This window comes from Suillus paluster, assembly GCF_016628075.1.
Source record: "Suillus paluster strain FC165 chromosome Unknown EDB91scaffold_34, whole genome shotgun sequence".
NCBI lineage: Eukaryota > Fungi > Basidiomycota > Agaricomycetes > Boletales > Suillaceae > Suillus > Suillus paluster.
In genome coordinates this window covers 329,839-343,125 of record NW_024537594.1, presented here as the reverse complement: position 1 = coordinate 343,125, position 13,287 = coordinate 329,839, and the positions used below count along the sequence as shown (strand labels likewise).

General features: G+C 47.6%; 7 protein-coding genes across 7 annotated transcripts; 3 read left to right on the top strand and 4 right to left on the bottom strand.

The window, feature by feature from the left end:
• Positions 1 to 715: 715 nt before the first annotated feature.
• On the top strand, positions 716 to 2,034 carry EDB91DRAFT_1249586 (uncharacterized protein; the record flags this gene model as incomplete). Its single annotated transcript, XM_041323109.1, has 8 exons — positions 716 to 749; positions 802 to 941; positions 1,003 to 1,095; positions 1,156 to 1,266; positions 1,317 to 1,412; positions 1,463 to 1,558; positions 1,609 to 1,632; positions 1,690 to 2,034. The coding sequence occupies 8 exons, from the start codon at positions 716 to 718 to the stop codon at positions 2,032 to 2,034; spliced, it is 939 nt and encodes a 312-aa protein (XP_041176185.1).
• Positions 2,035 to 2,096: 62 nt separating this feature from the next.
• EDB91DRAFT_1054813 (uncharacterized protein) lies at positions 2,097 to 3,286 on the bottom strand (the record flags this gene model as incomplete). The annotated part of the gene is made up of 4 exons (XM_041313859.1): positions 2,097 to 2,201; positions 2,257 to 2,565; positions 2,613 to 2,678; positions 2,726 to 3,286. The coding sequence occupies 4 exons, from the start codon at positions 3,284 to 3,286 to the stop codon at positions 2,097 to 2,099; spliced, it is 1,041 nt and encodes a 346-aa protein (XP_041176184.1).
• Positions 3,287 to 4,270: 984 nt separating this feature from the next.
• EDB91DRAFT_1139739 (uncharacterized protein) lies at positions 4,271 to 5,745 on the top strand. Its single transcript, XM_041318938.1, has 3 exons — positions 4,271 to 4,940; positions 4,997 to 5,446; positions 5,499 to 5,745. Exons 1-3 carry the CDS (start codon positions 4,678 to 4,680, stop codon positions 5,560 to 5,562), a joined length of 777 nt encoding a protein of 258 aa, XP_041176183.1. The 5' UTR covers positions 4,271 to 4,677; the 3' UTR covers positions 5,563 to 5,745.
• Positions 5,746 to 5,763: 18 nt separating this feature from the next.
• EDB91DRAFT_474335 (uncharacterized protein) lies at positions 5,764 to 7,017 on the bottom strand. Its single transcript, XM_041327386.1, has 5 exons — positions 6,883 to 7,017; positions 6,655 to 6,830; positions 6,513 to 6,605; positions 6,284 to 6,460; positions 5,764 to 6,229 (listed from the first exon to the last, which is right to left on the bottom strand). Coding segments are annotated over exons 1-5 (756 nt in total). The 5' UTR covers positions 6,884 to 7,017; the 3' UTR covers positions 5,764 to 5,920.
• Positions 7,018 to 9,280: 2,263 nt separating this feature from the next.
• On the top strand, positions 9,281 to 11,453 carry EDB91DRAFT_474416 (uncharacterized protein). The gene is made up of 13 exons (XM_041327387.1): positions 9,281 to 9,584; positions 9,651 to 9,683; positions 9,734 to 9,753; positions 9,806 to 9,820; positions 9,880 to 9,918; positions 9,972 to 10,000; positions 10,062 to 10,075; positions 10,128 to 10,163; positions 10,336 to 10,395; positions 10,454 to 10,588; positions 10,648 to 10,882; positions 10,940 to 10,991; positions 11,047 to 11,453. The coding sequence occupies exons 1-13, from the start codon at positions 9,458 to 9,460 to the stop codon at positions 11,245 to 11,247; spliced, it is 996 nt and encodes a 331-aa protein (XP_041176181.1). The 5' UTR covers positions 9,281 to 9,457; the 3' UTR covers positions 11,248 to 11,453.
• A 160-nt stretch (positions 11,454 to 11,613) lies between these two features.
• Positions 11,614 to 12,366, bottom strand: EDB91DRAFT_1139687 (uncharacterized protein). The gene is made up of 3 exons (XM_041318937.1): positions 12,111 to 12,366; positions 11,946 to 12,055; positions 11,614 to 11,890 (listed from the first exon to the last, which is right to left on the bottom strand). The coding sequence occupies exons 1-3, from the start codon at positions 12,172 to 12,174 to the stop codon at positions 11,798 to 11,800; spliced, it is 267 nt and encodes an 88-aa protein (XP_041176180.1). The 5' UTR covers positions 12,175 to 12,366; the 3' UTR covers positions 11,614 to 11,797.
• Positions 12,367 to 12,574: 208 nt separating this feature from the next.
• EDB91DRAFT_474145 (uncharacterized protein) lies at positions 12,575 to 13,283 on the bottom strand. Its single transcript, XM_041327385.1, has 4 exons — positions 13,187 to 13,283; positions 12,919 to 13,136; positions 12,744 to 12,831; positions 12,575 to 12,684 (listed from the first exon to the last, which is right to left on the bottom strand). Exons 2-4 carry the CDS (start codon positions 13,044 to 13,046, stop codon positions 12,610 to 12,612), a joined length of 291 nt encoding a protein of 96 aa, XP_041176179.1. The 5' UTR covers positions 13,047 to 13,136; positions 13,187 to 13,283; the 3' UTR covers positions 12,575 to 12,609.
• Positions 13,284 to 13,287: the final 4 nt, after the last annotated feature.

Genomic DNA, 13,287 nt, shown 5'->3' with positions numbered 1-13,287 from the left:
TTATAGAAATCTCACCTTATTATTGTTCTCATCTATACCTCGTGTACAATATCGACTTTCTGTAGAACATTTCGTCCATACCATTCGCTTTGGAACTCCCATATTGTTGTATCGATGACTGATCAGATTATTATAATATCATCGGTGAGCAGCACTCACCGACTCTGACCTTCCAAGAAGCAACAAATGATTCGTTTATACTTCGAGTTCGACATGACAACTCCACGCTCCTGCCACGTTTTCACAACGGTAATGTCTGTGGTACGCCATCCTCTTGCAAAAGAAACTCACAATTATCAAAAGACATGCCTTCCGGTGAGAGTGGTGCACAATGCTCTGAAAGACATACATTGGGATAGTGTTCCTCTTTTGAAGCAGCACTCGCCACTCAGGACGACTCATGTGCTCGAGATGACGTCCGCGGAGATCAGTGTCTAAGGTGTGTACATGTTTTCCCTTCGCGACTCAGAAGTGAAAACGCGTCGTTCTGTTAATGTTCGCTATTCGTCATATCAGCCACGAGTCCTGACAATGTGTTTGATAATCAGTTGACGACGAGGACGACACCTCCTTGGGTAGAAAAGTTGATATTGATTTGTCGTCTCGACCTCTTCAAATGATTATAATCGCCGCAGATAAAGAAGATACACTTGTCTATAAATTGCTGGGCATATAGCACCAGTGCTGTAAACCGACCTGTTACTAAATCGTATTCATGACTCAATACACCACCCACGACTTCACAATGAGTGAGTTCTATCTGCTGCTCGGATTATAATTGGTCATATTATGTGTTGGTAGCCTCCCACCAACTTCAAGGAGCCTTATTAATCAGGCAGCCTTCGCAGGCCGGCATCGACGCCCTCTGCCACCCTCGCACCCCTGCACGTTATCTCCACGCAGGCTTGAAAATGGACAGGCTCGTCTGCCGGGAGACACAGGTGAGCGGATGTCAGAACTTGAAACTTGAAGTTGTGCATTGCATGCTTATTATCCCTGAAGAATAAATTTAAAGACCTAGCTCTTCGTCATATCGATTTTTCGATACCATACTTGGAGCAGCCTCAAGAGAGGATAGAATACTTCAAGCGCGAGGTAATAGATATCTTGTTGTGATTCCGTGTTGGCGTTCTGAGGCTGAAATGCATGGTGAAGGTCCTGCTCGATCCAGAATTGTCGCACCTGACGTGGTATGAAGACGGCTGGGCTGTCGACGTCTTTTTGAGGATACTTTACCACAGACCACGTCCAATGAGCAACCTTCAGGTAATTCAAGACTTACATGATCACTCTGGATTGTTCTAATTTACGACCAGGAGCTGGATCTTTGGGGTACACAGGTTTTTCCTATGAGTCAAAGGCCACCAACCGTTCGCTCTGACAATCAGGCTATCCAGCCTGAGGATGCTCAGGTGAACACAGTTGATACATGATTACTTCGGTTGTTCTAATTTACGACCAGGAGCTGGATCTTTGGGGTACACAGGTTTTTCCCATAAGTCAAAGGCCATCAACCGTTCGCTCTGGCAGTCAGGTTATCCAGCCTGAGGATGCTCAGGTGAACATAGTTGATACATGATTACTCCGGTTGTTCTAATTTACGACCAGGAGCTGGAACGTCGGGGCACACAGGTTTTTCCCCGTTCCACTTGAATTATGCTCTAGGTATATCTAACACATATGTTGTAGCATGACTGTCCACGTCAAAGGTCATCAACTGTTTGCTCTGGCAACCAGGTTACTCAGCCTAAGGATGCTCAGGTAAACACAGTTGATGAAGAGGCCCCGATCACCTCCCTGCCGCGCATAGCTGTCTTATCTGCCTACCTGGCTTCAATACCAGGTTTGCACCGCTTTGATGCGGTTCTCACCCAGGCTGGCCTGTCCACAGACGAGCATCTGGACCACTTCTTGCATATGGCACCTACATGGAGGGAGAAATTCATTACACAAGCACTCACAGAGAACTCAACTTTATTTGAACGCATGGTAATTTTGGAAATTCTGGAGGGGCTGAAAAACGAAACACTCTAGTTTACGTTGCCATACACTGACGTTATGGTAATGATATCTTTGCGTTTTGGATCCGACAATCACTATCGCCGAAGAAGCTTGAGTAGTGTTTCTATGCCATCTAATCCAAACCCATCTTCGGTCGAATAACACACAAACATTGGCTCGCGGGACGCATCAAATTTACTCTGCAGTGGCGTTCAGTTTTATCCTTGCTGATGCGTGTAATGCATGCTAGCTTACCCGAAAATTACCTCGATTCAATAGTCCTGCGCCTTGGTTGACGTTTGAATACGTCTTGTTCAGCCACGTGAATTTCCACCCACTGATGTTCTTCGTTGGCTTGAGGTCACTGGCGGCGCTGACATTAAACGTAACGGAAATATCTCCTCTTTTCACGCTACCAGTATCGGACTGGAATTCGTTGCGCAAGTCTGTAAGAGCCGAAGTAATCAGGTATTCAGAGGTGCCTTTTGGAGCTTGAGGAAAGGCGACAGCATTCTTGATGACGAAAGAATCTTGTACCGGAGTTAGAATAAGAACACCCACGACCTGGAAAGCAAGTTCATATAGAAGAACGCTGGAGACAATTTGCTGACCTTGCCGTCTGAACGAGCCACCCAATATCGCCTGTGGTCAAAATCGAGGAATGGGTCAAATGAAGTCTGCAAGAAATGAGTTTGCTTTCCGATCTGAAGGAAATTACACGTACGGCAGCGAGTTGAAGGCCTGTGCGAGACTTCTTCCACGCGGCCACACCATCCTGGATCTCTTTACTTGCTGCGTCAGACCATTGGTCCCGATTGATTTCCGTGACGTCAATATGAGCTCTCTCAGCCCGCCGCAAATTCTTCCTCAAGTCCTTCGCCATCGATCCGTCTCCTTCTGAGGTATCGCTTGTCAATTCTATGACACGCTCAGGATCAACGACATCTTCATTGATACAGCTGACCGTCGACCATCCCGTGCTAGATAGGATCTCATCAAGTTTGTCGTCAACACAACAGTACACGCATTTCATCCCTTTGCTCTCTACAAAGCTAGCAAAAGCTTGTGCGGTGGGCTTGAGAGCCTTTGGGTCAGAGATAATAGGGTTGCCCCATGCAAATACCCAAGAGTTCGAGTGGAGATAACCTTGGACAGGGGTGAATGATGATTCCGGAATAGCCTCGGAAGGCTGCCAAGTGTGATACCGCTCGGTCTCGAGCCAAGCGGTGGAGGTCGAGTTTCCATGTTTGGCGACGAGGTCAGCAAGTTTGGAGTGTTCGAGCATAGACCGGTCGAGACACTCCGTCATGTTGGGCTGACTCTTGCCTACCCGGAAATTGGATGGACGATTGTAGTCGCTGTCGCTACCGGATATGCTGGAAGTGCTGGACGTTGCATCTCCTGTGTGATTTTGGTGCGGTTTGAGAGCGTGAATGAGACGATACATTCGGGCCACAATTCTATGATTCATTTACCTTTCCATGTTCCATATAAATACCAGGTCTCAGAGCCTTGACGTCAGTGCGTGCGTGAGTCGTGACGATGATGCGTCATGGTCACTACGCCAGTCGGTATCATGGCGATTTGGCGCTCGAGCTCCGAGCCCCAACAAGGTCGAAGTTGATCACGGGGAAATTGACGGTCCAGAACAAGATTACCTAAGCGTTGCCAAAAGCGGAGGAGGTGTGTCCGGCGGAGGTGGTGGTTCGAAGGAGTCACGTTTGGGACCAGCTGTGGACGGAAAATTCTGGGGACGGTCGGCGTAGGTAGAGTGGTCGAAAATTTAGTTTCGTTGAGTTTCCGAAGCGTTCCCTGTAGTGCGATCGCGCTGCAGAGAACTTGCACGACGTTTCGCCACCGTGCGGAGTCGTTGCCGAGCGGGATTCGAAAGGACTGCAAATTTCTCACCTGAGGACCCCCCAATGCCAGGGGCCAGGCCCCAGCAGCCACAAACTCACGGCAACCGTCTTGGCATCGTGCTCGCCTCGCCGGCACTTACTATACATTCTCTCGTGCTCATCTGGACCTCCCAGACACATTTTATTGAGTGTAGATACTTCATGAATACATCTTTTCGCCCATCTCAGGATTGTACATCCAGGACTGCAAACCCCACCAAAAGGACCGTCAATTTTTCACACGAAGTACTGACGAGTGACTGACGATTTTGGGACTCCCGTAGGCAGACCAAAGAAGGAAAATAGTTGATCCGAACATGAAAAACGAGGACGAGACCGTGTCGGCGATCATGATCCTAAAATGGAAAACTGTGTTATCGAGACTCAGACTAACATATTGTGGCGCTCACACGTATGTGCGAATAACCGCACTAGGGGGTGCTTGCTGGATGGCATCGAGCGAGTTCAGACCAGCTTTGACATTCAACTTCACCATGCTGCTACATTCCGGCTACCGTGCTCTACCAGATCTGCACGTCTGAACAATTTTATCAGGTATGGACTTCAACACTGATAAGTAGTAACGGTATTCCCAAGGTATCCCTCTATTCTGGCCCTGGGGCCTGGGGACTCCTGGGCTATATTGAACCCGACTCATTCACTTGCGAGCATTATGTAGCGCGGTAGCTATCTAGATCTCTGTCTCGCATGCAGCTCCCAAGCCACATGGGGCGATATATAACACTATCCATCCTTCCCAACCCAGCGAGTCTTTGGCATGAAGGGCGTCCTACAGTGCTTGCGTGGTCATCTAGCCAAGTTACCACAGCTCCCCCAGCTACTGCAACAGCACAGCACAGTCCGTCTAGCATCCTTCACGTTGTTTTTCACTGCATTCCTCCTCTTTCTCTTGGTCGGTCTCTCTTTGCCAATTATCGAGTCAATCATAATTATCAAAGTATCAGCAATAAATTCTGTTGATCCCGTCGCGAATGCAATTACAGAACTACAATATGGAGTATGGGGCGTCTGTATAACGAGGTAGAGCATCTGCGTTGACTAATTCTACCACTGTTTCCTTATCCATCATGTTTCAGTATGCTTAACGGTGTCGAAGCGCAAAAAGCATGTTATGGTCCACAGTTGGGATACATCATTCCCACAAGCCTTTTGTCTCTCGTCGGGCTTTCTTCTAAGCTCGCAAATGTTGCAGAGACAACCCTCTTGACTATCCTTGTGCTGCATCTTGTCGGTGCAGGACTTTCGGCTGTCGCCTTTATGTTGTCCCTATTCTGTCACTCTCACCTAATCACAATCATCACACTCGTTGTCGCCATCATCACAGCAATTCTGTCGACTGTTGTATTCGCTGCGGACGTCGCCCTTGTGGTCGGTGTCAAAGACAACATCGACTCCCTTTTCTCTGGAACCGACTTCGCTGTAAGCTTTGGTAATGGCGTATGGATGACATTAACGGCGATGGTTTTGGCTTGGATAGCAGTTATCATGCTATCAGCACAGCCATGTTACTGCTATGGTGTTAGACGGTAGGTTTGCGGGACGTTATCTGTGACACAATGGTTCTGATTTGCCGATTAGCCCAAAACTCAAGACGCCTAGATCTGTGTCTGAAAAGGACAGTATGGATAAGGTCTTGGTTTAGAATGGACAGGTCTGCCTTGTATTTCTGTGTTCGACAAGTTACGAATGTAATATTTTACGACCGCGATGTGTTACCCATGATCCTATGCATGGTTGTCACTTATCAATCAATCATAGTAGCTTCTTTAGATAGCGTTAGTCTAAACTTTTGACCGGTGAAATGTGGGCGATTTATTACTTCCCAACTCATACAATATGAAGTGGGATCCGACAAGTAACAACTTGGACGAGTAAATACGATCTCTCGCCATGACCAACGGACTTTTCGACACTATCAAATCTTGAGCCGTAAAACAAACATGGGACTTGATTTCAATAGGTAGAATATCATACAAGGAAAAATCTTGATATCAAAAGACCTACTGCATCTCCGCAAGCCTGACATTAAGAGCCTGTATCTGGAGAGGACTCATCCTCCCCATCAATTCCCTCTCAAAGAAATCCTTCCTCACCGCAGGAGGCCATGATCTCACAACGGCGAGATCCGCCTCGTTACTAATTCCTAACTCCTCGAATGCGAGAAGAAGGTGGCGTAGGTCAGGGTTGACCGTCTTCAAAAAATTCTCGATCCCGAGATCGTCGCCCCCGGCGGTACCCTGATCTACGAAATCGTGCTCTTCGTAGGCAGGGGGTGGACTAGCGGAAGCGGGTAACAAACTTGCGCCACGCTATCACATCGAAGAATGAGCTACATTATCTGTTTGGCAGTATAATTACTTTACCTCTGAGGCAGAACTCTTGACACGAACGGGTTTCGGGGCGGGTCTCAACTTCGTCATTTTAGTTCTGAAAGCGTGACGCTTCGAGTAGGTTTTCTTCGCCAGATAGTGTTCGACATAGAGCTCTACGGGCCATGTATCGGCGTACTTGGAAAGCATGGGCGCCAATTCTTCGCGAGCCTGAGGAAATGTTAGATGATGTATGACTCACTTGGTCAAGCCAATGACTTACCCAGTCCAAGTACACAGCCCAAATTTCCGGGCTTTGTTCATATAAAAACCTGTCGCAATCAAGCAGCATTACCGCTTGATCACGAAGCAGCTTCTATTATCGCAGATCAGCGATGCAGGATGGTTGTACAATCGAATTTTACCTTGAAGCTCTCAAAGGCTGAGTGACTGATTTCCATGGCGTGGATTATGTTTTCCTGCGGACCAGACAGAAGCCTGCGAAACTCTACCGGCGGCGGTCGCGGTATGACTTGACGACCGACGTCGATGGCAGCTGATCCACTACTACTGAGAGAAGGCTTCATACCGGTCGAGACCACTTGCGAAGACCATGTCAGCGGAGGAAGGGAAGAAAAAAACGAGCCACTCACTAGTGCTTTCAATAATGAGTTCAAGGGAGGGGGGAGGATACGTACAAGATGTAAAAGTGCCACCTGGTGCTGCTGGATGATTCTAGAAGTTCACCTTTTTGAGGTGGAAGTACACCGACAGAACGGGTGATACACATGCAAGCAGTCACAGATTGTGACTTGGACGCTGTGCTCCTGTTACCCTTCATAGAGGACAAATACGATCCGTAGAGATAGGTAGATAATCAGACATGACAATGTCAATTTCCAGAAGTGACAGTAAGGCTACGGACCTAGGCTGAGGCTGTCCTTTCTTCGGAGTAGGTCCGAACACACACTCTCTGTAGCCTTGCTCGAAAGACTTAGACACCACAAAAAGAGATGGCGGAGAAATCCTGTACAGCTGTTGAACTATACCAGGTCAATGCGACTGCGTCAGATATATATCTCACCCACCACAGAGTGTGCCATGCCAAGCAGCTCCAGCATCGCGGCGGTTTTCAAACCCATTTGTCTCTGGTCAGCATTGGGAACTGTAGCGCAAGGCGACTTGGGTACAAGGGAATCATCGTCGAGCTCGAAGGCTCCGAATCATGTTGGCACGTAGCGCTCGGTGCGTTCGATGTTGTGAGTTGCGCTGAACAGGTTCGCGAGATCCTGTTAGAACCAGCTATGGGCCTTTGATTCCTAGTATCCTACCGATCGCGTCAGCTAGCCCGCCCATATCAACCTTCAGGTATGCAGATGCCTAGTCTCCGACCCTAGGCAGACAAAATAGAAGGAAGACAGTCGTTCCTTTTTTATTATGTCCTTGGCTTCAGTCGCCGCAGGGTCTTGGCCGTCAACACCTGTTACTAGCAGGTCAGAAGGTATTCGTCACGTCAGACGCATATTCTAGCGCGAAACAGTTGATAGCGATGAAGAGAAGATCATAGATTCTGCAAGACGCGTGCTATCAGCTGCCAGAGTACGCGTCAACTAACATCCACTTAGTATCAGCTAGTAAGTCCTAGTTTATTATAAGACACAGGATTTGCAAGCTCACCTTACGATGCGGCAGGAACTCAGAATTCCATTTCTGTGGATTTCCCGATTTCATTTAGGCTCTTCGTTGCACGCAGAAGCTGATACCGAGTCATCCAAATTGAAATCAACGCGCTGATTTTTTCATTGCAAAGCATGGCGACTAGGGCAGCACCCGAAGAGAAAACCAAGGCTCATGCGGTGGTTGTGGTGTGCGATGGTATCGCGCCTAGGAAACCTGACTCTGTGGCTCGCAGTCGCGGGCCCAAAAAACTTGTTTGTCGTCGGCCAATTTGGTCATTATGCATCACGATTGATACATTTTTTCACAACCACCTTCAAGCTTCGTCATGTCTGCCACTGCAGTTGAGCGAGACGCTACTGATGACTCGAGACCAGCAACCGCTCCAACCTGAACTTGACCAAACCAGGTCAAATAGGCTACACCATGTTTGCGTCTTCAACTTGACTCAATCCCCAACTTCAGTACTAGGCTACTAGCTGAAAACGAGTTTTGGATCGGTTACTGAAACCCGTATACTACATACATGCTCTTGTTTCTGATCGATTATAATTAGATGTGGAGAATACTGCGAATGGCGCGCGCTGTGATAACACGCGGTCTCTTGGACGGTGCCGGTGAGCCTGGAATCATCAAACTCAGCTACTGCGCCGCTTTCCTGCACTGCCTGTGATACTGTGTGATAAAGATCTGGTAGTGAGTGCGTTGCCTTATGTCTCTTCTACACTCGTCATGTACAGGACCTCAAGACTGCAGATTATCACTGAAAAGATGGACATCGATGTTATACCGTACGGGATGAGCCCTCAGGCCTCATGCATTCATGATTCATGAACCTGTACAATTGAATGACGAAGAACAGAGGTCTGCTCAGCCATGCGGCCGCCGGCCACACAGGCATGTCTAAGTAGTCTCCCGTGGCCCCACATTTCTATTTTGAATTACGGTCATGCCATATATTCACCAGACCAACACGGACCAGCAATCAGGATGTATATTGGTCTAGCTGTGCGAATTAATGCCGCGCCGATGGCTCAGCTGCATGATTGTTTCAATGTGGTGCGTTTGCATCAGTTGCATCAGAGTTGCACGGTTCTTACCATATTTTGCTGCATCCCTGTGCCGACATTATAACCCAATGAGCAGGGAATTGTGCGTGAGGCGATATGTGTTTGTGAGGGGGAAAGGCGCGCATTGGATGGAGATCAGGCATCGAGGAATTTGGTTGGAAGTAGGAGGGAGAGGTGAGGCACTTGTTGAAATTGCACCTGTTCTATCTTCCGTTTCTGACTTTTTCTGCTGTCAAGCCGACAGAATGTGACCTTGTTAAGAGTGCAGATGGACTCGTTGAGATAGCAGGCTTTTTCGATGGTCGCACCGCCCCTAGGCCTGTGTTAGATCAGTGGCTATGTGATTTCATCGATGAACTCCTGAACTGATGCAAGAACATCTTCATTTCACTAACTGCCAATCAAGGCAGGGTCGAATATTCATGTCCCATAATCTCTATCTCGGCGATACATGCGCTAGAAGGTGGTATATCTAGTACGAATGCCATCATTATATGTCCACCGAGTTCGCCACTCACTCGTATCCATTCATCCCATGTCCCTCGACCTAAATTATGCTGGTTGGTGGCCGGTAGTCGATTTTAATCTTAACTTCAGTTATTTCGTAGGTTCGTGGAGAGCCAGTCCGGTGGTGTCGGTGATGGCTTAATCTAACCTTGACTGCGGTTTTGCAGTTGCGTCCTCTGTTGCGGTGATATACGATTGGGGTGAGCAAGATAGTGTTTAAGAAACACTGATATCCTTATGATGTTTCCAGCACTTACATTCGGACAAGAGGTACGTTGGTGCCACTACCGGAGTAGCCATCTTACTAAGATTTTATATATAGTTTGAACTGGTCTGGGTGAGCAGATTCCCATAACAGAATAAACTCAATAGGATAATGCGCTCAATTTGGGTCAGAGACGTCGCTGGTCCCTTATGAAAGCCCTATATCTCGGTGTGCGTACTCTTTGTTTTAAGCGCAGGCAGCAAGTTGTGCTGACATGTTATAGGTGCGCTACGGTGGAATACTTTACATTGCGTATGTCTGCAAGGCTAACAATTAACTATGTGCTAATGCCTAAGCCATTTCCCACAATCAGCATCAACACGCTGCGTATGTCTCCTTACATACAATCCGCGTGCTCTTCCTGACCGGCGGCATACAGAAGTTCTTCCGATGGTCTCCGTGACAGATGTAGTGAGTCCTCCTACGTTGATACCTGCCATTCCCATTCCAATTAACCATTAACCGCACTCCTAGGGGTGAGTGAGGTTCCCGACCAACTTGTTGGTTCAACATAACGACCGCAACAGCTGTGAGTCTACTTAGAAGTGTTTGGTCCTCTGAAGCTCATCATCAACTGGAATTTTCAGGCAGCATTATGTACTCCGCACTAAATTGGATGGGTGTCGTCGTAAATACTATGCTAGGTGGTGAGCTATCCAGCTGCAATACCTCAGTGATATTGATTCGACTGATACGTCATGCAAGCCATCATGATCACTCGGTTATGTGCCATGTATCGGCGATCGAGAAAGATGCTTATCTTTCTCATTGTGATCTTCATGGCTGTCATGATCGCCTGGGGAGTTATGACTGCAATGGTAAACAGGCACACTTCAGGGGGTAAGCTTTCATTATGGTCGAAGGATTCAAGTGCATTAGGTTGATCAGATAAACACCAGAGGACCTCGTCCTCTTCGGCACCTATCAGTGCACTTACCATGACGAGGAGGCTGACGCCGCAATTTTTCTTTCCATGACATGGATACTCGCCACTGTATGGGAAGTCCTCGCACTGTGTCTTGCAGTCTGGATTGTTATAAAAGACTCCCTTGAACTGCAGCGACCATCGACGGGATGGACCATAGGTGACTGTTTCACGGTGTTAATACAGACCCACGTAGTTTACTTTGCAAGGTGAGCTCGCAATTTGAATGTGGTTAACTTTCTTCGCTAACGTTCCTCACCTGCTAGTTTTGCTGCTGTTTCTTGCTTCGACCTTGGTCTTTTATCTCCACATTTTTCGGTGCACCCATCTATCGCTGACATCTGCATGTGACCGTTGTTCATCATTTGTACAGTCAGTAGATGTGGGAACTCAGGTTTATGACGGTGTTCGTCAAATCGTCTCGGCGCTACAAATGTTTGTGCTGGGACCACGCCTCGTCCTGAGTGTTCGACAATATCACGCGAAGCTCGTGGCCAACTCCGATGCAGGAACGGACATGAGTGCACTGGCTTTCTGGCAACCCACACATGTGCCGACTGACGACGATGTGTAAAAATATTCCAAGTGATTAAACTTGTTGACTACTCTGCAGAGGGAGCACGAGTGTCATAACGTGTTCTCCGTACGTACTTCATTTTACATACACAGTCACTACTTCACGTTTTTTTTTCGTTCTCCGTCTCGACCACGACATGCTTTTATTGCTCTTCCGTTGGAATCAAGTCCCCTCACTCCTTCAATCGAGAGATAATAATCCAGTTTACTCTCTTTCTATGTATGGACCTCTGTCCAAGTCTGTCGTAGTGTCAGTCCTTCAACATTTCGCCATGGTACTGAGACTTTGCCGAACAGTTTGGATTCTTGACTCTAGCCCACCGTGCAATGATGCGTCGATGGAATTGGTTTCCGACAGCTGGTACTGCTCAAGATCTATCGATTATGGGATGGACAGCTCACACTCAGCATCTATGCGTGTAATTACAAACCGGCAATTAGAAACAGCGCCGATGTTTACTGCTACATCAAATGTACTGATAACAATACATGAACATCTAGAAGAATGTCAAGGTCCGACCTGGAAGCCGCCTCTCAATCGTGTACCCTCATGATAGTGTCAGAACGCCACCAGCTAGCAATATAGCTCCAAGTACGAATGAATTCGGGCTCGATGCAGACGTTAAGGCAACATTCGTATTCTGTCAGGTACGCAGATTAGAAGACGCATGCATCATGTTCAAAAGTGATCCATACCAGTTGTTGCGTGCTGTTAGCAGCCTCGCAGCCGTGTATGCAATTCAGATTCATATTGCTCGTGATGAGTGATGCAAGCTCGGGAGCTATAGGCGCGGGTGATGCTGCAACTGTCAACAAAGTCAGGTTCTGTGAGACAGAGCTGTGATGAGAGGATATTCATACCCATTGCAGAAATCCCAAAGAGGACGACCCATAAGGACAGAATGCGGAGGGTTACTGAGGACATATTGATTGGGTATAAGATGGATTGAGGTATATGCGATGAGGCCGATAGTAGTGGGAAATGACACTTAATGAGTGGACGAGATGCAGGCCTAATCAATAAGCCAGGAGGTGAGAGGGGACGGCGGAAGGGAATGGTTAAATCCCGAACACTCAGACGCCTTCTTATACAAAATTGCTAACCATTGAAATCGCGATAAGATGTTACCTTCATCCGAGAATGGCAAGTTGGCGCACGCGTGAGGGTCACGTGCATTGAGGTTTCTTGTATTTTCGTTGTATTGCAGGAAACAATGTCGTGAAGAACTATCCCAAAAATCAAAAGCCAGTAGTTTATGCAGCGCTGATACAAGAATCGGGTTATCGTAAAATAAAAAGGGCTGTCAGTATCCTCCGAGTCGACAACATCTTCTTCAAATCCTGGGCCGAGAGGAGACGACTACTTCGTTTTGCAGTCGCACGCCTGCTGCTGATTGATGCAGGCGCAGCTGTCACCGGTACCTTTGCACTCGCACTGATGCAATGAGAATTATTGAGGACCATGGAAAATTAGAAGTGCAATTAACCACGTACCTGCGAAGAGTGTTGCTTGTTGACACAGTTGTCGCAGTTGCATTTATTCTTAGGGCAAGCGCAGCCGGTGCCCGCGGGGCCACATGCGCTATGGACGTCAATGTTTGAACCGAAGGCAAAAGGTTGGATGAGTGAGCACTCACCCGCAATTGCTGATGCAAGTGCAGTCTCTCACCATCTTGGTAGATTCTTATATAGTGCTTGTTGGTTGGTTAAAGATGATACAAGACGTGCGTCTAGGTTCTGTGGACGGTTGGAATGAGTGATGTAAATTGAACCAAGCATTCCTCTTATATATAGCATCTCTGGCTATGACGTCGAGCCTGACGTCGTCGGTGATGCGTGTCTTGAGTGCTATTTTAGAGTGGCATAAAATCGGAAAAACTTAGGTACCTAGGTCCTCAGGTTAAAACAATGAAATGAATCCAGACTCGTGCACCGACATTCGAGTCAGCGCTACACGCAAATTTGTCTGTTCTGAGGTGCGAGGAACGAACATCATAGCACGGCGACTTGTGACCAGGAAGAAGGCGGTCTGGCCATA